This window comes from Balaenoptera borealis (assembly GCF_965194805.1).
Source record: "Balaenoptera borealis genome assembly, chromosome: 13".
Taxonomy (NCBI): Eukaryota; Metazoa; Chordata; class Mammalia; order Artiodactyla; family Balaenopteridae; genus Balaenoptera; species Balaenoptera borealis.
Genome location: NC_138870.1, coordinates 106,251,450 through 106,273,363, shown reverse-complemented (window position 1 = coordinate 106,273,363; position 21,914 = coordinate 106,251,450). Strand labels below are relative to the sequence as shown.

At 50.1% G+C, this 21,914-nt stretch overlaps 1 protein-coding gene across 10 annotated transcripts in view; it reads right to left on the bottom strand.

The window, feature by feature from the left end:
• Positions 1-21,914, bottom strand: part of PPP6R2 (protein phosphatase 6 regulatory subunit 2) — a 72,494-nt gene that overhangs the window by 22,217 nt on the left and 28,363 nt on the right. For 8 of the 10 annotated variants that reach the window (XM_082350134.1, XM_082350135.1, XM_082350132.1 and 5 more), the window contains 6 exons: positions 16,775-17,017; positions 9,297-9,483; positions 3,733-3,870; positions 2,465-2,530; positions 670-782; positions 264-377 (listed from right to left, as the gene is read on the bottom strand). In XM_082350134.1, the coding sequence (XP_082206260.1) occupies positions 264-377; positions 670-782; positions 2,465-2,530; positions 3,733-3,870; positions 9,297-9,483; positions 16,775-17,001 (845 nt within the window). In that variant the 5' untranslated portion in view covers positions 17,002-17,017. Of the gene's footprint in view, positions 1-263; positions 378-669; positions 783-2,464; positions 2,531-3,732; positions 3,871-4,054; positions 4,423-9,296; positions 9,484-16,774; positions 17,018-21,914 lie in introns of those variants that run through there. The other 2 variants (XM_082350133.1, XM_082350141.1) reach the window with 2 other exon arrangements.

Sequence of the window (21,914 nt, the reverse complement as noted above, 5' to 3'; positions counted from 1 at the left end):
CCGTGCCTGTTCTGCACACACGTCTATAAACACTCCGCAAGCTGGCGACAGGGGGTGCCTTTGGGCTGAGGTGGGAATGTGATTGATGGCGAAGGTCAAAGGGGACTTCACAGCCGTAAAGTTTATCTTTTCAACGAGGAGAATCTATCCCCGTGATTACTTGCATCATCAGAAACACTAAAAACACAAACAGCACACCCGGCCAGCCCCCTGGGCCTCGCGGCACTGAGGTGGCAGCACTCTCCCTCTCGAGAGACACTCACCCCGCCCGCCTGGGCTCAAGCAAGCTCAGTAACACCTGGGTCCCGCTGACGAGGCAGAGCTCGGTCTGGGCTCCGTCAAACATGTTCCTCAGCAGCTGCTCCACGCAGCCCTGCCTGCCGGACACGCGCAAGGTCACTGCCTGGCGGAAGGGGCTGCCCGCCGAAGGAGCAGCGCCCTGCCTCCCGGAGAGGCCCCGCTCGGGGCTCAGGCCACGCACCCAGGGTTTTTAGGACACGGCTGCCCTGGGGGCCCGCGCTCTCTGAACCTGCCAGGAGACACGTCCCGTGAGAAAGAGGCCCATCAAGTTAACTCTGGATCGGGGCAAGTTCCTCAGAAACGATCAGAGGAGGTGGCGGTGCCCCTGGCCCCCAGCCCAGGCCCCCCAGCGCCGCAGCCCACACTCACGACTCCAGCACCGTGAGGAGGGGGTCTGGCTCTGGAGCCTCCTGCAGCTGGCTGCCCTGCTCCCTGCCCAGCCTGACGATGTCGCAGAGCGTCTGAGAAGCGTTGGACTGCCTCTGAAAAGACAGGGACGAAGAGCTGCCTTCAGGGCCAGCCTGCCGCATGGTCAGAGCGGCTCCTGTGGCGGGTCCGCTGAGGCGCTGGACTCGAAGCCGGTTCGTCTCAGAGACGCCTGGCCTGCCTCTCACCACAGGGCGCAGATCTGGCCGCCCCCCAAGAGCTCCCACGGGGCCTCGACGGTCGAGCACGCCACGCAGACACCGCTCTACCCTCAGACAGACACCGCGAGTGTGCCCGTGGTACTGACACAACAAGTGGCTATTAACACACAGGGTGGGTCCTGTGAGCTCATGAAAACAGGACAGTTGCTACAGAGAAAATAAAGGACTCAACTCTTCTAGAGAAACGTTAAGCCCACACAAATTCAGAATCTCCGATTCGGCGCATTTGCCCACCACGTGGGGGCAAGTCTGTGGAGCAGGTGAACAGGGTCAGAGAGAGACTCAGGCGCCGGCTCGGCGCAGGGAGCACCTCACAGGCACCTTGGCGTGCACGCCACGGGAAACGGAGCGGAAGGAAGCGCTTCGTGCCTGTTTCAGGCAAGACTGAAAGCAGCCAGGTCGCCTCCGCGGCCTCCCAGCTGCCTCGGGGACTGGGAAGGGGCCAGTCAGCTCACAGCGTTCACACTGGTGGAGGGGCGTCTCCCTTCCCCGATGTGGAGCACAGACACCCTTGCCCGGCTGCCTGGCCAGGCCCGGGGGCCAAAAGAGCCCCAAACAGCACAGCCAGGCAGCAGCAAAGGCTCAGACACGAGTCAGCACCACCGTTCTCCAAAGTGCTGAGGAGACCATGCGTGTGCAGTTGTCACGTGTAGGAAAAGGCCTATCGGGATATACCCCACACTCTCAACAGTGATACCGCAAGGAGCGGGCAGGGGCTGAGAGAAGGAGCCCCACTGCCACCCCACTCGCTCCCTCCGGAGCTCACGCCCCTGCAGACCCATCTCCTCGAGCGCAGGCTGGAACCAGCACTCACGGGAGCGGGATGCCGCCAGCGAGGACTGTCACCTGCAGGCCAGGTGCCTGCCCCAGAGGAGGCAGCAGCAGGCTGCGAGCCGCCCTGCGGAGAGGCCCGGGGGGGCGTGGGGCCAAGGGCAGCCTCAGCCAGTAGCCCTCAGGAAGCTGAGTCCTGGCACTTCCCTGGTGGTCCAGTGGTTAACTCTGTGTTTCCAACGCAAGGGGCATGGGTAGGGGGCGTGGGTTCGATCCCTGGTCGGGGAACTAAGATTCCACATGCCACAGAGCCAAGAAATAAAAAATAAATAAATAAATAAGGAACTGAGTCCTGCAGAGCCACCGGTGACCCTGGGGGTGGACCCTCCCCTCGTTGAGCCCTGAGGTAACCACAGTCTTGTGAGAGACCCTGGGCAGAGGACCCGTGACCCCTGGCCCATAAAAATTGAGATAAAAAATACTTACTGTTATAAGCAACTAAGTTTTGGGGTCATCTGTTACTCAGCCATAGATAACTAATACAATTCTATTCAGATTGTTTTTTTATAATATGTATGTACTATATTTTAGGAAAAAAAAGTCTAGAAGTCAGTGCTTGATTAAAGGAAGAAGAGCGTCTGAGGAAAGGAGGGACTTGCCCCTCAGACAGCAGTGGAGAGCGCTCTCCGCCAGCCCGGAGCGAGGGGCTCCTGCTCAAAGGTGGGGTCCACGAGTCCCATACTCACATCTTCATCCTGACTCGGATGGATCAATTCCACGAGCCTCTGGATGATCTTCTCTTCATTAAGCCACTGAAAGGGAAAAGAAGGCCTGTAAGTGACTCTGCTCACACCTGACGAAGCGGAAGGAAAGTCCTTCAGTGCAACAGAAATCCACGCACCAGGTTCTGGCACAGAGATACTTCACCCAACACGTGCGTCCACCCAGACCCAGAAAGCACAAGCAGTGGCCGAATTCTGGAGTGACCCAAAGATTATAAAGGAGGGAATCCCCTTCCACACGCCCTAATGGTTCAGACTCTTAAACACACGCGAGCTCTATTTTTAGGACGTCTCCAAAGCGGAGCCTGGAGCCACCCGCGCTGGCGGGGCTCTCCCAGCACACAGCCCAGCTGCTCCCTGCAGCACCCGGGCCTTTCCAGGTCAGTCCGGCTCCTCCACGCACTTCCTTATCCAAAAACGGGCCCAATGTAGTCAGGGCAGGCTTCCCACTAACGTTCAGCAACGGCTGATGTTCACGCTGCTCTCACTGTGCCACATCAGCTACGATGATTAATTCTTAGTGGGAGGCTGCTCCATAATGAAGCGAGTTATGAATCTAAGAGTGATAACTGTCACCTAATTCCAGGAGCTGGAAAACTGTCAAGAAGGACCAATGGTTTACTTATGCTGTTTTAAGCTGCATTACAAACAAAACCTGCCGAACAGCAGCAAACAGTTTGTCCAGCACTGATTTCCTGGGCTTCTCTGGGTTGAGCATCCCCTTTTCTGGGAAAGCCCTCAGGGAGCTGTGGACAGCCCCTCTCGCTGTGAATACTGTCAGGACAGACACAGGCACACGCTCCAGGACAAACAACAGGCCAACTCTGGTCTTCGAAACTTCTCTGCATGGAATCCTCTTCGGCGACTGTTTCCTCTCGGGCACGTGCTCGGGCACAGGACCAGCGCCCACTGGAGACCTAGCAGCCCTGGGGGTGGGGCACAAGTGAGGAAGCCTACTTCTGTTCTCTGCTAATGAATGGACTGAGGCAGGAAAAGAGAAAAGGTGCAGACGCCAGACCCAGTCTCAAATACAAGCCTTGACTAGAACCCGTGAGGGGTTCTCATCCGGAGGGGAAGGTTTTGCTGGGTGGAAAGCTGGGGTGCTGGGCACCCCGGTGCTGCTTCACCAGCTCCAGCCTCCTTGTACCAGGCACTTACTCCACACTCGGAGAATGTGCAGAACCCACGCAGACGGGGAGGGGCTCCAGGGAGGAGGGGGCCCACACACTCACATGCAGGACCTCCTGCCGGAGCCCGGCGGGCTCTACGCAGCTGACCAGGCGCAGCAGCAGGTCCATGAGGGCCGAGGTGCCGATGTGCTTCAACACCAGGCTGATGAACTTGTCCTTCTTCCTCAAGAACACTATCACCTGCAACCAGACAGCCCCTGAGAGGTGAGCAGGGCAGACCCTGACCACCAGGAGATGCTGCCCCCAAGAACTGCCATGGGAAAGATTCACTTTCAACAACAGGGAGCAGAAATAGTGGAAAGACGTGGAAAGAGTTGTAAGAAATCCCCCCCCGCGCCGCCCCCCAGCAATGACTGGCAGAGACCTGAACACAGGCGAGTCCACGAGGCGGTGGGGGCCTGAGAGGACCCCGGGCTGGCGGAGTTTGCCGCACACCGAGACTAGGCACCAATGCAGCCCCAGCACCCGAGTGAGATGGCACAGCAACCGCTCCACATGCACCAGCTCAAGTCTTCCCAGCAGAAATGACCAGTGCAGACGGAGCTGAGCCTGGGGTGGCCATCAATGACAGCTCCCAGACAGGGGACACAAACCCGGAGAGCTGACAGGCCCCACAGGTGGCTGAAGGGAAAGGACTGAGGTTTCAGAAAAGCAGAGGCGGAGGGGTGCGGCTGGCTGGTGACCAGAGCCGACAAGACACAACGCAGCTGGCTGGCTGAGTGTGCAGTCACAGGGTGTGGTGCCTGAGCGCAGAGGGGTGGGAGAAGCCCAGGCAGAGGCCTTCTTGGCCACGTGTCGGCAAGCTCGGCTCAGTTGGCCACAGAGATGAGGTGCCTGCGAGTCCAGGCCACTGCACAGACCCAGGAGTCTACTGGGGGCAATGGGGACACGGAAGAGGCAAGGGATCCCAACCATACTCATGCCAGAAGTGAAGGGGAGGAGGGGAAGGAGGAGGAAGAGGGAGAAGAGAGGCAATAGGGGTGGGGAGGCGGGGGTGGGGTGGGGGGGGGAGGGATGGTTCTTTGAAAAGCGTGATTAAACTCCTAGAAAGACTGAAAACAGCAGAGAAGGCGCCAGGGAACATCCCTACACACCCTACAGATATAAACACTATTACAAGAGGTTATCTGGAACAAGTTTATGCCAATTTCTGTAAATTTGGAAAAATGAAAAATTTCTTTGAAAAACTCACTTAAGTAAACTGACAAGAAGAAAGAGAAAATCTGGAGTTCTAGAGCGTCAAAAGAAACAAAATCTCTAATTAAAGGCCTCCCCATACAGAAGACTCCAGGCTCTAAAGGCTTTACTAGTGAATTCTATCAAACATTTAAAGAAAAATAACCCCAATCTTATGCAGGACTCTTCCAGGGAACATAAAATGAGAGAATATGCCCCATATCATTGTATGAGGACATAAAACCTTGATTCCAAAAACTTGATGTGGGCACTTTAAGAAAAGGAAATTATATAAGGACCTACTGTATAGCACAGGGAACTCTACTCAATACTCTGTAATGGCCTATAAGGGAAAAGAATCTAAAAAAGAGTGGATATGTGTATATGTATAACAGATTCCCTTTGCTGTACACTTGAAACTAACACAACATTGTAAATCAATTATACCCCAATAAAAATTAAAACACAAAAAAGAAAAGGAAATTATAAGCCAATCTCGCTGATGGCCACAAATACAAAAATTCTTTAAAAAAAAGCAATATGGGGGGCTTCCCTGGTGGCGCAGCGGTTGAGAATCTGCCTGCCAATGCAGGGGACACGGGTTCGAGCCCTGGTCTGGGAAGATCCCACATGCCGCGGAGCGACTAGGCCCGTGAGCCACAATCGCTGAGCCTGCGCCTCTGGAGCCTGTGCTCCGCAACAAGAGAGGCCGCGATAGTGAGAGGCCCGTGCACCGCGATGAAGAGTGGCCCCCACTTGCTGCAACTAGAGAAAGCCCTCGCACAGAAACGAAGACCCAACACAGCCATAAATAAATAAATAAATAAATAAATAAAATTAAAAAAAAAAAAGAAGCAATATGAAAAAAAGCATAATATATCACAATCAAGTTGGGTATATTCCAGGAAATCAAGGTTGGTTTAACATTAGAAACCCAATCAGTGGAATTTACCTATTAACAGAATAGAGAAGAAAAATCATATGATGAACTCGATAGATACGGTAAAAACATTTCATACATTTCAACATTCATGTTATAAACTAAAAAGACTAGGAATAGTCTTATAAAAAAAACCTACAAAAACTCCACAACAAACAACATACTTAATTGTAAAACAGTGAAAGCTTTTCCTCAGAGGCAATAAATAAAACAGAGGCCCACTATCACCACTTCAATTCAACAATGTATTAAAGGTTCCAGACAATGCAACAAGGCAAGAAAAAGAGACTAAAAGTGTAAGATTTATAAAGGACAAAATAAAATTGTCATTCATCACAGATGGTATGATCTTATACATAGATTTAAAAAAAGAATATAAGGACTTCCCTGGCGGTCCAGTGGTTACGACTCCACGCTTCCACTGCAGGGGGCATGGGTTTGATCCCTGGTGGGGAACTAAGATCCCACATGCCATGCGGCTTGGTCAAAAATAAAAAATTAAGAAAAATTTAAAAAGAATTTAAATTATTAGAACAGCAGCTTTATTGATAATTTCCAAAAACCGGAATCAGCCCAGATGCCCTTCAACATGTGAATCGTCTCACAAAGTGCGCTCCATCCACCCCATGGAACACTACTCTGCAATAAAAGGGGAAGTACTCCTGATACGCACAGCACCTTGGGTGACTCTTCAGGGATGTATGCTGCGAAAAAGCCATAAGGCTGTATGTTACATGATTTAATTTAAGTAACAGTTTGAAAAAACAAAATTTCTGAAATGAAACAGACTAGTGGTTGCCAGAGGTTAGGGATGGGTGAAGGGATAGAGGCCAGAGCAAGGTGGGAGTAGTTATAAAAGGGCAACACAAAGGATGCTTATGGTTTAAGAACCGTTCAGTATCTTGACTGATGGTGGAGACACGAACCTACACAAGTGATAAATTGTATTGAACTTAATACACATACACACACAAATGACTACAAGTAAAATGTCAATGTCCTGGTTGTGATCTTCTGCTAGTATTTTACAAAATATCACCACTGAAGGAAACCAGGCAAAGTGTACAAAAGATAGCTTTATATTATTTCATAAAACTGCATGTGAATCTACAATTATCTCAATAAAATTTTTCAATAAAAAAGACACTGCTTAGAATAACATGAAAATATCAACTACTTAAGGATAAACATAACGAAAAATATGTAAGACCGCTACCCAAAGAACTAGGTTACTGAGAGAAATTAAAGAAGCCCTAACTACTCAGCGTTTTGCTATAGCACAAAAGCAGCCATAGATAATATGTAAACAAATGGGAGCAGCTGTGTTTCAGTAAAGTTCCTTTTACAAAATAGGGGCAGGCTGGTTTTGGCCTGTGGGGCATCATTAGCCAACCCCAATCTATAGGAAATGCAAGCCTAATCAAAATTTCAGCGGGTTTTTCTGGGGAACAGGGGAGAATGTGGAAACTGACAAACTCACTCGAAAATTTGCTCATCCTAAAATAATGCAAAGGGCAAAGAATAGTAAAAACAACCTTGAAGAAAAACAAAGTGAGAGGACTAATTCTACCGAACATCAAAACTTACAAAGCTACAGTAATTAAATAGTGCTGTGTTCATAATTACAAACAGGACAGTAGAACAGAAACATATACACACATGATTGCTTGATTTATGAAAAGAGGGACACTGTAAAGCAATTGAGAAAGAACGGCCTTATCAATACAGTGCTGGGTCAGCTGGATAACCATATTAAAAAAAATACTTCAATCTTACACCATTTACAAGAATCAATTCCAGGTGGATTGTAGGTAGAAATATGAAAGGCAAAACAAAGCTTCTAAAAGAGGACATAGAAGAGTAGTAAGAGCATTATCTTTATGATTTCGAAGTCGGCAGAAGTTTCTTAACAAAACAACAGCAACAAAAAAACCAAACAGAAATAAAGAGAGTTATGACTTGGACTATATGAAAATCAGGATCTCTGCTCATTAAAAGATACCATTAAGAGAGTAAAAAACAAAACAAAACCCAGCAAGCAGAGTGGGAAAAGATGTTTGCAACACAAAATCAACAAAGGGGGAATTCCCTGGCAGTCCAGTGGGTGGGACTCTTGGCTTTCACTACCGAGGGCGTGGGTTCAATCCCTGGTCAGGGAACTAAGATCCCGCAAGCTGTGTGACACGCCACCCCCCCCCCCACCAAAAAAAATCAACAAAGGACTTGTATCCACGAAATAGAGAGAATTCCCACAAATGAAAAAAGAAGAGACAGCCTGATGGAAAATAGGCAAGAGACTTCACACAAAAAATATCCAAATGGCCAATGAATATATGAAAAGGTTCTCACCCTCACTAGTCACCAGGGAGACGCACAATAAAAGCACAATGCTGTTATATACACCATCAGAAGAGAAAAGATAAACCAACTGATAATATTAGTAAGGGCTGGAGGGGAAGTGGAAGAGCAGGAACTGTCACGCTCTGCTGCTGGGACTGCAAACTGGCTCAACCACTCTCACTTCAGCCATTCAAGCTGACCACACGTACAGCCTAGCTACGACCACGTGGCGTAATGCCTGGAGAAAAGGAAGTCCTTATATTTTAGAGATACACACTGAAATATTGACAAAAGAAATGACATGCCGTCTGGGGTTTGTTTTGAAATAGTGCCTGGGGGATGGCGAGCAGGGATAAAGGTGAAAGAAGACTGACAAGGCCGACTCCTGAAGCAGGTAACAGGCACAGGCGCCAGCAAACCTCATGCCCCTTCTGTGGCATCTACGGTGTGTGGTGCTGAAGCACGCCAGGGCAGATGTGAGGCAGGAGCAACCGTGGAGCAAGTGCGGCCTCCAGGAGGTCCACGCTCCAGCTGAATGAAACGAGTTTACTCCCTGCTTTTACAGAAACGTATTAGTAGACATTTCCTTTTTTTCTTTTTTTTCTTTTTTGGCTGCACCGCGTGGCTTGTGGGATCTTAGTTCCCCAACCAGGGATCCAACCCACAACCCCTGCAGTGGAAGCACGAAATACTAACCGCTGGACGGCCAGGGAAGTCCTAGGCATTTCCTTTTATTTGCTTTGAAACAATAAGTGCCCTAGACATACAGGCACACGCCACCCACACAGATGCAGCAGCAGACACCCTAATGTCCTGCCATGATGCAGGCATGTCCTGGATCTCACACCCATGACTGGTCAGTGACAGGACGAGCTGGCCTAGTTTGGGGCCCTGCGCAGCTCCCAGGGGTGGCAGAAGTGCTGCTTATTCCAGAGCTGGCCAGAGGCAGTCTCTCTTGGGAAGCCACTTTCTTAATCAAATCCCAGCTCCCACAGCAGCAGCCCACACTGCTCCACGTGCGTCCCACAGACAGTCAGAAGCCTGCCCCCCACAGCCTGATGCACGGGTCACACAGCAGTGGCTGAGGGCAAGATGCGATGGCGTCAGCCACGCCTCCCTCCCACATCTCGCGGGCTTGGCGGATGAGTACCTGTTCAGTTCTTCTTGCAATGAGACTGCCAATGGTCTTGCTGAAAAAACTGGCGAGGAGAGGATTGAGAGGCGGCTCACGGTTCAAGAAGTCGTAAAGAAGGTTGAGCAAAGTCTCGTCCCCTCCCAGCCTGTCATTGATCTGTGGCACGTCACACGTCAGCAGCTCACAGGCTGTGTTTGGGTACCTGAAGGGGCACAGTGCAAGCAACTGGAGGTGAATGAGACTTCTCCACCGCTCAGCAAGCTACTTGAATAATCTGCCTCTTAGGAAGCAGATCCACAGGCAAAAACCAAACATGGCTAGACCTTGGAACAGAATAAAAATGTGATTATCCTGTGACCAACCAGCATTTTTGACTATTAGAACCTCAATGTTTTTATCATACCTTTTTCTGGCTCCTCATACCCTAAACTCTGACATCCCACATTTTCTGACTCTATTTTCATTCTCTACGGAACCTTTCCTGATCTTTTGGCTTCTCCTCTGCCCTCGTACTCAGCTGCCATGTCTCTCACCTCCATCAGGTTCGTCCTCCCCTCTCCACGCCCTTCCTGACCCCACGTGTCAACAAGCACAGATCCAGCTTGTTCCCAGACTGAAGAGATGCTTCATCAGCAGTTTACAATGCAGTACCCGTTCTGAAGTGTTATGCAGGCAAATTATTATTAAGAAATACCAATACATGTAAACTATGTACTATTCACTTGATAAAAAAGATCAGACAGGGACTTCCCTGGTGGTGCAGTGGTTAAGAGTCCGCCTGCCAATGCAGGTACATGGGTTCGAGCCCTGGTCCAGGAAGATCCCACATGCCACGGAGCAACTAAGCCCGTGCGCCACAACTACTGAGCCTGCGCTCTAAAGCCCACATGCCACGACTACTGAAGCCCGCGCACCTAGAGCCCGTGCTCATCAACAAGAGAAGCCACCGCAATGAGAAGCCCACGCACCGCAACAAAGAGTAGTCCCCGCTCGCCACAACTGAAAGAAAGCCCACGCGCAGCAACTAGAGACCCAATGCAGCCAAAAATAATAAATAAATAAATGAATAAATTTATTTATTTACTTATTAAAAAAAAAAGTCAGACACAAACTGATCCTGATCCCATTACGTGTAATCCCATACCACTGTGCTCCCTGCCTGACCCTCTGACAGACATGGGGTCACTGCTGTGGTCCTGGGACAGGCCTACCCAATGTCCTGCTGCATCCAGGACAGAGCCCACCGTAGCAGCACAGTGCCACACTCAGCACATCCGGGAACACAGGTGAGGGTGCCCCGGGCCAGAGCAGGCAGGGACCCGGCCGGCGCACCCTGCGGGGCTGGCCGCCCTGGAGCACGCCTGGCGCCGAGCGACACGGGACGCGCTGTGCAGCCTCAGGCCCCTTACCCATAGCGTCTCTGTGTCTAGGCTGCTTTATCTGAGCACGGAGGTCTGCGTGTCCGCCTTCCCCACGAGGCTGTGTACAAAGCAGAGCAGCAGCGCCTGGCACACAGTAAGCCCGGGATCAAGGGCAGCCGCTACGACCCTCCGGCTTCTGGTAGCCACCCACACGGCCCAGCAAGGGCCTAACCCCAGGTGGTCACTGTGGTCAGCTAGGGCCTGGGTTTGAGAGTCTAGAGCAAACAGCTGGTGGAGCGCGCGGCCGGCCCAGCGTGGAGGGGAGGGGACAGGATCTCAGCCTGGCTGTGGGGTGGGTGCTCCCCGTCACCCAGAGAAGAGGGCCTTCTGAAGCCAGGCGGGCAGCCGTGTATGAGGGGACGCCCGATCCACACAGAGGGGCCCAGACGAGGTGTGGCCAGCGCCCAGCTCACGGGGTCGTGACGAGGATGAGATGGGGCAGCTCCGTACCGTGGACGTGCCCCACGGTGACCAGCACAGCAGACAGGGGCAGAGGCCAGAGAGCCTGCTCAGAGGGCAGCACCCAAGGCCGGCACGAGGTCCCACAGGACACGGGCGGAGAGGTGTCCACCAGACTCCAAACAACAAGACTCGCCGAGCAACAAGGGAGAAGCATGCCCCAGAGAAAGGCACAGAAGCTTTTCCAGAGCACACGGAAAGGCTCCCATCCAGTCTCTGCGTGTGCGCACGCGCACACACACGAATTGTGCACGCGTGTGGCAAGCTGAGCCACAAGGCGCTGTTGTACTTAGACAAGGTTGCATCTAGGTGGAGGGACTGAGATCTCTGTTAGTATTCTATAATTATTCTTCAGAAAAACAGGTACTGCTCTAATAATTTATATAATTTATGCAAGGAATAGCCATTCCAGTTACACACGGCAGATGGAACCTAGAGGTCTGTGGCCATGATGCAAAGAAGAAAAGACGAGGGAGGCAGAAACTACGCGGAATGAACCTGGAGGGTGGGCAGCCAGGGAAGCGGGCCAGGTGCACGGGGCAGGTCTGTGTCTCAGGGTCCTGGGGGAGGAGGGTGGACAAGCAGACACACAGCTCATGAAGCCGAGAAGGACCCTGTGGAGCCCTCCAGGGCACAAAAGCCTTTCTGTGTCCACTATTTCTTGTTTGTAGGAAATCGGCTTCATTCAGCCTCCCTGACATTCCGCATGTTCCAAAGGGCAGGTTCCAACAGTTGCTGACCAGGGAAGGGAGGGGCTGAAGAAACAAGGGAGGGGCCCTCAAGCACCAATGGTGCTGGTCCTGGTTCCTCCTCAAGGGACACACGTAAGGTATCTTTGAGCTCTTCGGCAGAACTAAGGCCTCCATCCAGGACGAGGACAGTAACTTCGGGCTGAGCCCAAGGTTCCTGGAGCTCCGCCCTGTCACCTGACTACCAACCAACGAGAAGAAAGCCACACACCCCGCAGCTCTCACCCCAAATTCTCCCTATAAAACTTCTGCCCTGAAATCAGGGAGTTTGGGGTTTTTGAGCATGAACCACCCATCCTCCCTGCAGGGCCCTGCAATAAAAAACCTTTCTCTGCTCCAAACTCTGCCGTTTCCGTTTGTTTGGCCTCACTGTGCTTCGGGCACACACACTTGCGTTCTGTAACACTCAGAGAGGCCTGGATGGAGACAGCATCCACCAGGCAGGTGGAGGGTCGGGTTGGTGCACTGAGACTCCCAGCCCCTCCTCCTTGTTTTGTTTGCTTAGTTTTATACTTATTTACTACTAATTTCTCCCAAACTCTTGGACTATAAAACTCTCCTGGATTAATGGTGCTGCTTCTGAGATTCCCCTATCTTAACCCAGGGGATAAAGTTACATTACTGGGAAATTCCAGAGCAACAGGATTAGAAAAGGCCCTGAAATGCCCCTAAGGAAAGCTGCAGACCTGTGGCATCAGACTTGTCAGCAGCAGGGCTGGAACTAGGAACTAGAAGATGTGAATGAAAAATGCTGCTGCCCTGTCAGTAAACAAAGGATGCTGCAGCCATCAAGCCACTAGAGCCTCTCCAGCGGCCCCGCCCCGTGAGCCCTGAGGGAACTCAGGAGAGAGGAAAGTGGCTCAGCTGCAGCAGCCACCCTCAAGGATGGGAAAAGCACAGGATCCTGGCCCTAGACAGCTGAGGTGCAGATCAAAGGAATGATTTCAATGAGCCCAGACTCCTCATTTTTTTTTTTTTTTTTTTTTGGCTGTGTTGGGTCTTCTTTGCTGTGCGTGGGCTTTCTCTAGTTGCAGAGAGTGGGGACTACTCTTCGTTGCGGTGCGCGGGCTTCTCATTGCGGTGGTTTCTCCTGTTGCGGAGCACAGGCTCTAGGCGTGCAGGCTTCAGTAGTTGTGGCTCGTGGGCTCTAGAGCGCAGGCTCAGTAGTTGTGGCGCACGGGCTTAGTTGTTCCGCGGCATGTGGGATCTTCCCGGACCAGGGCTCGAACCCGTGTACCCTGCATTGGCAGGAGGATTCTTAACCAATGCACCACCAGGGAAGTCCCGAGCCCAGACTCCTGCATCTTTCCATACGCAGAAAAGTGCTAAATTCCTTAACTTAATATGTGTGGTTTTCTTTAATGAACAGTAAGCTTTTCAAGTCCTGACTACCTGGTCTTTTGTTGCAAAAACTCCTATATATCCTGGCCCCTCCCTCACTCTTTAGAGCTGTCCCTCAGAGCGATCTGAGAGTCCTGTCTCCAGGGCTTGAAGTCCTTAGAAATTCCACCAAATAAAACATAATTCTCAGCTTTTAGGCTGTGCGTTTTTTTTTTTTTTCAGTTGACGAAGACACCTATGGAGTCTTCAAAATTTCAGGAGATGCATGTCCAGTCTGGACTGGAAACCAGAGGGAGCTTAGAGCCAGCAGGAAGGAGAACGATGCACTCAGGCTGCGCCCCAACCTTGCCACCCACGCAGGCCTCCTCAGGAAGCTGCCAGAGAATAGTATTCGCCAGGGGAAAGAGACAAAAAAGAGGAAGACGAACTCCTGGAGAACGGAAGGTGGACTCAGGAATTATCAGAGTGAGGATGGGAGAGTCCAGGAACCTTAACGGCGGGGAGTCATTCCCTCTCCCCTCTTCACGCCTCCCTCTGGGCCCTGCCCTGCTGATCCCCAGGGGCTCAGCTGGGCAACTGGGCTCAGCCGTCCTCTCTGCTCTGCCCCTTAGTGCGGCAGGCAGGGTTATTTGGTGGGGGTGGGGGTGGGGTCCTTCCTGGGGTCCTGCCCTGACCCAGCACTGCTTCCCGCTGGGTGAGCAGTTCTAACTCTGATTTGGAAAGAGGAAGCCGCCACTCAGAGCTAAAACAACGTCCCCCCCACACCACCGCATGAGGAGCAGAAGCGGTAACTTGGCATCCATCTGCTGGCTTTTCTGTCTTATTTCTCAAATGGTCCAGAACTCCGCAAAGTGCACAGGAATCTCAAGAAAAAGGCCAGAAGCATCCGCAGGGTTCTCAGGCTGGACCAGGTGGCCAGCTCCCGGCCCAGGGCTGCTCCACAGAGGTCTCAGCTGCATGGAGCAGTCTCTGGCTTTAGCAGAACAGCCAACCACTCAGGGCAGCTCCTCTGGACCCGTGTGGCTCGGGCACACTCCCTGCTCTCGGGAAGGGTCTCTCTGTAACCAGCCTGCAGCCACAAGGGTGAAGCCACACCAGCTGTGCTGCAGAGGCACAAAGGCGGCTGGAGGAGGTGCTGCCGCCCTGCCCAGGCGGCCTGGGGCGGCCATCTAGAGGCCGAGCAGCACAGGCACTCGCTCCGCGCTCTCCGCCGTGTCACCTGCTGCTGCCGCACGCTCCGAGGCCGAGCTGAGCGGCTCGACAGAGACCTACGGCTCAAAGCCTGCAACCGGGCCTATCTGTATCTTCGGCATCTTTAAAAAATGATCTTGACCCCACTTCTTCCTTCAGCTACTACCTCATCCATCTATCCAGCCTATTCCTCTTCTCAAAAAGGACGTTTTGATTTAATTTTAATTAAAAGCAAATAAATTTTTAATAAAAGCAAGTTAATTTTAAAATTACTTTTTAAATTAAAAACTTTTTACTTTTTTTAACAGGTGAAATGGGGACTTCCCTGGTGGCCCAGTGGTTAAGACTCCACGCTCCCAATGCAGGGGGCCTGGGTTCAATCCCTGGTCAGGGAACTAGATCCTGTGTGCCGCAACTAAGACCCAGAGCAGCCAAGTAAATAAATAAATATTTAGAAAAAACAAAAACAAAAAACAGGTGATACGCACAAATGCTTTTAAGACTCTGTATGACAGGGCTAGTGAGGAAGAGCGGCCCCCTCCTTTCCCACTCCCACATCCCACTCCTGAGACAGTCACCACAGGCTCCTGGCATTTTCTGTATTACTGACCTCCATGTTTCCAAATAAAATACAAGTACACTTCTTCATCTAGCAATTTTAGGTATTACAAATTGACTTCTTATGGTGGAAGATGAAGATGTAGCTCTCACATCTCACATCACCCTGCCCTGCCACCCCACTGCCCTTTTTCCCTCTCTCTATAAAATTATACCACAATTTCTAGTTAAATCCATGTCCCGTGTTGCCCTCTGTATGAACATGCAAACACTGTTCTATTTGCTTACTTACATACATCCCTCCCTCAGAGTTAAAGGTTTTCTCACTGCCTTGTTTGCTTTGTTTGTACTCACCCACTGCTAACCTCTCCCAAACCCTGACTATAAAGCTCTCCTGGCTCACTGATGCCACGCTGGGACCCCTCTACCCAGAACTACAACATCTGCCCCAGCCCTTCTCCCCGTCACACTGTCGCCAACACCCTCCAGACAGGGAGACTCTCGACGGGTCAGCAACAGGACACATTTGGGAGTGAGAGAGCGAAAGGAATGGAGCCCATTAATGGCGATGATGAGATAAGAGGCGCTGACCAGGCACATCTCAGGGACGATGGCCTCTGATCTATCACAGCTGATCACCATGGCCCCAAGCCCCTGGCTCCTCCACGAGCAAGCTCCCGCCTCTTTCCAGAGCTCTCCTCCTCCAGCGCAGGCTGACTCCCTGTCAGAGGGGCGCGGTAGACCACCACAACCGCAGCACTACTCCCCATCACCCCATCCTTCTTTATTTGCCTCCTAAGTCATCAAAGACTTTCTGTAAAAAGTAAAGGGCCAGAGAGTCAATATTTTAGAACGTCTATGTTGTCATGGCCAACGGGTCACGGGTGTGTCCAACAAGACTTTACAACGAAAATGACGGACAAGGAAATGTGAATTTTGTCATTTTCATGTGATATTATTATTTTTCTATTTTTTCCAACCATTTAAAAATGTAAAACCATTCTCAGCTTGCAGGCCTCACAAAAACAGAATCTGACCTCAGGCCATAGTTTCCCAACTAAGACTTCACCACCACACGCCGACTCCCTGTGGGACACATGAGCAGCTGAGGGCACCCTGTCTGCCCTGAATCCCTCTGCATCACTAGCCCCAGCTCCGCCGCTTCCCAGAGCCTGCTCGGGCCCAGAGAGGCACCCTCAGAGCCAGAGGCCGGCTCTGCTGTCCTTCCTGTCACCCAAGGCCCGACCCGTTCACACTCTGTCCTCACTCCAACCCTTGTCCCAAGTCCTTGCCCTGTCCCTTTTGTCATCCCCTAACATCCCAGGCCGCCTGTTGAATGGAACATTTTACGAAAAACTCTGAGAACATTCAGGATCACTAATGACACAAAATACGTCCTCCAGGCCCAAGACCCCACAGTCGAGCAGTCAGATGCCGCCTGTCTCTGGGGACTGGCTGTTTCACCAGTCAGGCCGAGGCTGCACCCATCCGCCTCTGTCAGGGCTCAGCCTTTCTTCAGCACATATTCACCCAAAACGCTCCAACACAGTGCAGCTCGCTATAACCCAGAGTGAGGAATCACACACAGGAGGTCCCCAAATCTTCAACATCACAAAGCAAAGCCCACTGGAGGGGCCTTCTCACACGTCAGGCGGGGCAAACGTTTACGGTCAGCCATTCTGTCAGAAAGCCCGGCTCTGACCGTCCTCCAGCCCTGCCCGCTGCCACCCTGCACACTGCCCAGCTCCAGGCCACTCAGAGCCGCGGTACGTACTTGAAGCGGACCTTCTCTTCCATGTCCGGGGCCGGGTCCTGGGTGACGAGGCTCACCAGCTCCTCCATGCTCTGCTGCCTGCACAGGAAGTCCAGCAGCTTCCGGTTCTGGGCCTTGCACTCCTGCAAGATGTCATCTTCGTCCATTAACTCTCGCAGCGTCACGTCCTCCTTATCCAGCAGCTTGTCGACGTGGGACGTGGTGTTCAAGTCAAACTTCCAGAACATGGTGACGGCCACAGAGCTGCAAGCAGACAAGAGGGTCACTGCCACCACGTGCGAATCCGCCTCAGCAACCCCCGCACCCAGGTCCCGAAGTCCACCCACAACGGGGCCTGGGCTGCAGGGGGCGCTCCCCCACGTACGGCAGGACAGCTCGGCCTCCTGTCCTCCCGGGGGGCCCCCGGAGCGCTCACCACTAGCCCCTTGGCTCCGAGGCCAACACATGCCGGTCTCCCACACGTCAGACGGGGGACGCCCCTCCACCCAGAAAGTGAGACTCGCAAACCTCCTTCCCAGTGCCCAGCCCCTCCTCAACAAACACTGGACATCTCTCCCCCAGACGTCTCTGTATCGTATGTATTTTTAATTTTCTGTATATTATGTTTTGACATCTTTAAAAAACATTCTGATTGAGGAGAGACTGCCCCTCCCGGGCGGCCAACTCCTAGAGATGGCAAAGGGTTCCCAGGAGCACTCCTGTCACCTGCAGACTGACCCCCCGGAGCCCTCCTCCTCCGTGGGCCCACACACACCAGGGGACTCCGTTCCACTGCCTTCATTCTCCCAGGGCCAGGGGCCAGGCACCCAGGAGCCACCCACATAGCTCAGAGCTCGCCGAAACCATCCAAGCAAGCTGACCCGAAGCTGTGCGCCCTGCCCAGCCTTGCCTTCCGCGTGGAAACCTCGGTAAAAGCCGCAGCCTCGGCTCTGCCCTGGCTCCTCCCCCTTCTGCCTCCTGCCCCCCTGGGGCTTCCCGCACGTGGCCCGCGTGAGGTCGGTGCCTCCGGCCTCCAGGACCCGGGAGTGTAACGAGCTCTGCTTCCCTGTCCCTCCCACGCCTCCTCTCGCGGCTGCCCCCGCCTGGCCATCCCTCACGGGACACAGAGCAGCGCCCAGACCAACCTCAGCAAAAGCCAAACTCAGGGCAGCTCCTTCTGCTCGACCCTCTGCTCCTCTGCCGCCCCCACCTACTCGGCCCCTCGTTTCCTTGCGTCACCTTGCTGAGTGAGCCAGGGCTGTCCCTGAGGCCACCACCTCCCTCACACGCACACACCGAGTACTAGGTCCTGTCACGCCACCTAAGGACTCTCGATCCACCCACCCCTTCCCCTGCACCCCACATCACCCTCTGCGGGCTCCTGCTGTCTCTGCCTGGACTCTACAAGGTCTGAAGCACTCAGTGAGTCTCATATGTCAGTCTGTGGGCCTAGGTTGGTTTGCAACAAAGTTTTCGCTGTTGGATACAAAATGAAAAACATAAAGCCTGCATCTTCAACAAAGTTACACCTGTATCTTGAGGTTATCTTTTCAATGTTACACAGATCACTATGTGCAAAATCATGGTGACAGTAGATGGGACTTACCTAATAGTTTTACTCAGAAGAGCAAAGAACTTCCCACGTGACGTGAGCCCCAGTGTGTCTGTGCATGAAGCCCAGCTGCCCAGGAGTCCCGGACACAGGCCCCTCAGCTGTCCAGCCACACCCTCCACAGCCTCTTGTCTTTGCTGCGTCAAACTCACTTTCCCAAAACGCAGACACACGTCTTCACGTCCCTCTCACGGTGGTTTAAAGCCTGTGCTGGCCCCAAATGCCCAGCGCTCACCAGGCCGCCCCTCCCGACGTGCCTCCAGGTCCTCTGGGCACCTCCCGCTGCCTCCCCGACCCCGAGGATGCCGTGTCTCTCTTCCCACACACACCGCACTCTCTGCCTTTGCCCTTCTGTGCACACTCCTGTGCTCAGCCCCTTCGCTGACAAAATCCCACCTGCCCCGCCAGACTCAGAGGTGGGGCCGCTTGGACTCGCAGCGCAAGGGACTCCACAAGCTGACCTGCACTCAGTTTCCATCTAGGTCCTAATATCTTCCTTATTTCTCTCGTGAGGAGTGCAGATGGGTATATGCCGGTGTTAGTTACAGACTCTGGGGGACCAGAAATAATGATTACTAGATGTAACTTCAGGAAAAGATGGATGTCCCCACACACACATCAGGTGCCCTCTCTCCTAAGGCCCTACAGAATGACTCATGTGCTTGGATAACATACAATCCAGGGAAAGAGGGGAACCAGAGGGAGGACCCCCACCTAGCCAAGGCTTTGTTTCCAAACAAGAACTTGCCAGACATGGCAGCTAGAGGTGGCTTCTATGCGTCCTGTTTTCAGCGAGAGTGGGTGAGTGTCTTGAAGTGAATATAGAGTATCTTGAAGTCTGCTTTGTCTGACACTATTACAGCATACCATTCTTGTGGTTTATATTTGCTATATCCTTTAACATCCTTTTACTGTCAACTTATTTGTATTTTTATATTTAAAGTGGTGTGATGAATTGGGAGATTGGGATTGACATGTATACACTGATGTGTATAAAATGGATGACTAATAAGAACCTGCTGTATAAAAAAATAAACAAAATTAAAAAAAAAAGTATGATCCTCAAAAGAGTCACATAATTCTAAAAAAGACTTGAGACAATATTTTATAAAATATTTAATTTTACTCATATGCTTTGTTAATTCATTGAAAAGCATGTATTTAGCACCTATTATAAGCCAGAACTGCATTATATATAGGGGTTGTAACAGTGAGCAAAACACATACAGTCTATGATTTCATGGAAAATTCAGCCTACTAGGGGAGTTTCGTAATGATTATATAATCATGCAAATATATAATCAGTTATACAATATTTAAAATTTTATGTACAATAGGTATAGAGAGCTATGGAAATATATGATACAGGGGCAGAACTCAATGACTAATTGGATGTGGGAGAAAAAAGGTCAAGGATTAATTTTGGTTCTTGACTGCATACACAGCTGGAGACGTTCACAGATATAGGACTCTTAAAAGATCATTACGTTGCACAATTTCAAAGGGCATCATTCACACATTTGCAGTGAAAATCATTAACTTCTTTGGCTTTGTACACAAGCTTGATATTCATTTGAAAGATCTAAGAAAATCTGGCATGTAGGCAATTAGATGTATGCATGGTAAACTCAGGGAAACAGTTTGATGTGGAGAAATAAATGAAGCCACAGAGAATAAATGAAGCCATGATATTGTAGAGAAAAGATACAGGATGAGAAGAAAATAGCATCTGTGAAGCTAAAATATTTTAAGGCCTAATAGTGGTCCTGAGCAAAGAATACAGACTAAGAATAGCCAGATAAATAGAATGAAAATCAAGACAGTATGCTAATTAGCTTAATGGTGGTAATTATTTCATGATGTATACATATATCAAAGCATCAGGTTGTACACCTTAAATATGTACAATTTTTATTTGTCAATGATACTTCAATAAAGATATTCTTAATTTAAAAAAATAAAAATAAAAAAAAGTGTTTCTTTTTAAACAGCAAAGACTGATTGATAAGGTCTTGCTTTGTTATTCCGTCTGTTATTCTCTGCCTTTTAATTAAAATATTTAGATCATTTACATGTAATATGGTTGGGTTTGAGTAATTTGAAAAAAATACAACACACTTTCATGACACTCTCAATAAATGAGGAATAGACGGGAACTTCCTGAACCTGATAAAGGGCATCTACTAAAAAACCTAAAGCTATCAGCACACTTAATGGTGAAAAGACTGAATGCTTTCCTCCTAAGATTGGAACAAGAAACTCTAACCACTTATATTCAAGATTGTAGCAAAGGTCCCAGGTAGTACTATAAGACAAGAAAAAGAAATAAAACACATACAGATTGAAAAAGAATAAGTAAAATTTTCTTCACTGACAAATGATATGATTGTGTAAGCAGAAATGCCTAAGAAATCTACAAGGAAAAGAGCTACAAGAATTAATGAGAGTGAACAGCTAGCTTACCAGTTACAAGGTCAATATCCAAAAAGTAATTGTATCTCTATATACTAGCAATAAAAATTGGTAAATAAAAAATATTTAACTTCTGCTAACAACAACATTCAAAAATGTGAAATACTTCAGGATAATTTAATAAAATATGTGCAGATCTGCACACTGAGGGACTTCCCTGGTGGCGCACCGGTTAAGAATCCACCTGCCAATGCAGGGGACATGAGTTCAATACCTGGTCTGGGAAGATCCCACATGCTGCGGAGCAATTAAGCCCATTTGCCACAACTACTGAGCCTGTGCTCTAGAGCCCGCAAGCCACAACTACTTAGCCTGCGTGCCACAACTATTGAAGCCGGCGTGCCTAGAGCCCATACTCCGCAACAAGAGAAGCCACCACAGTGAGAAGCCCCCACGCAGCAACAAAGAGTAGCCCTCATTCACCACAACTAGAAAAAGCCCAAGCACAGAAACAAAGACCCAACGCAGCCAAAAATTAAAAAATAAAACATAACCATTATTAAAATTTAAAAAAAAAAAGAGTTCGCATGCCACAACTAAGAAGTCAGCATGCCGCAACTAAAGATCCCTCATGCCGCAACGAAGCACCCGTGTGCCACAACTAAGACACAGCGCAGCCAAAATAAATAAATAAATATTAAAAAAAAAAAAGAAGACGACGAGAAGAAGAAATACCCATGACAAAAGATCTTAAGTTCCGGGAGGTTACACACACACAAAAAAATTAGAATGTGTAATTTTAATCAGCAGTAAAACAAAAACAAAACAATCTATCCAACGGAAAACAGAAAAGGAGAAATAAAAGCAAAAGGAAAGTATTAGTAAACGAAAATGTGAAATAAAATGGTAGAAATTAGTACTAATACACAACATTGTAAATCAACTATACTTCAATAAAAATAAATTTAAAAAAAGAAATTAGTACTAATATAATAATAATTTCAACAACTGAATATGGGATAAACTAATCAATGCAGAAGAGTTTTCTCAGATTTAATTTTTAAAAAACAATATCCAACAAAAGACACACTTTAAAAAAACTGAAAAAGGTAGAAATGAAAAGACTGAAAAACATAC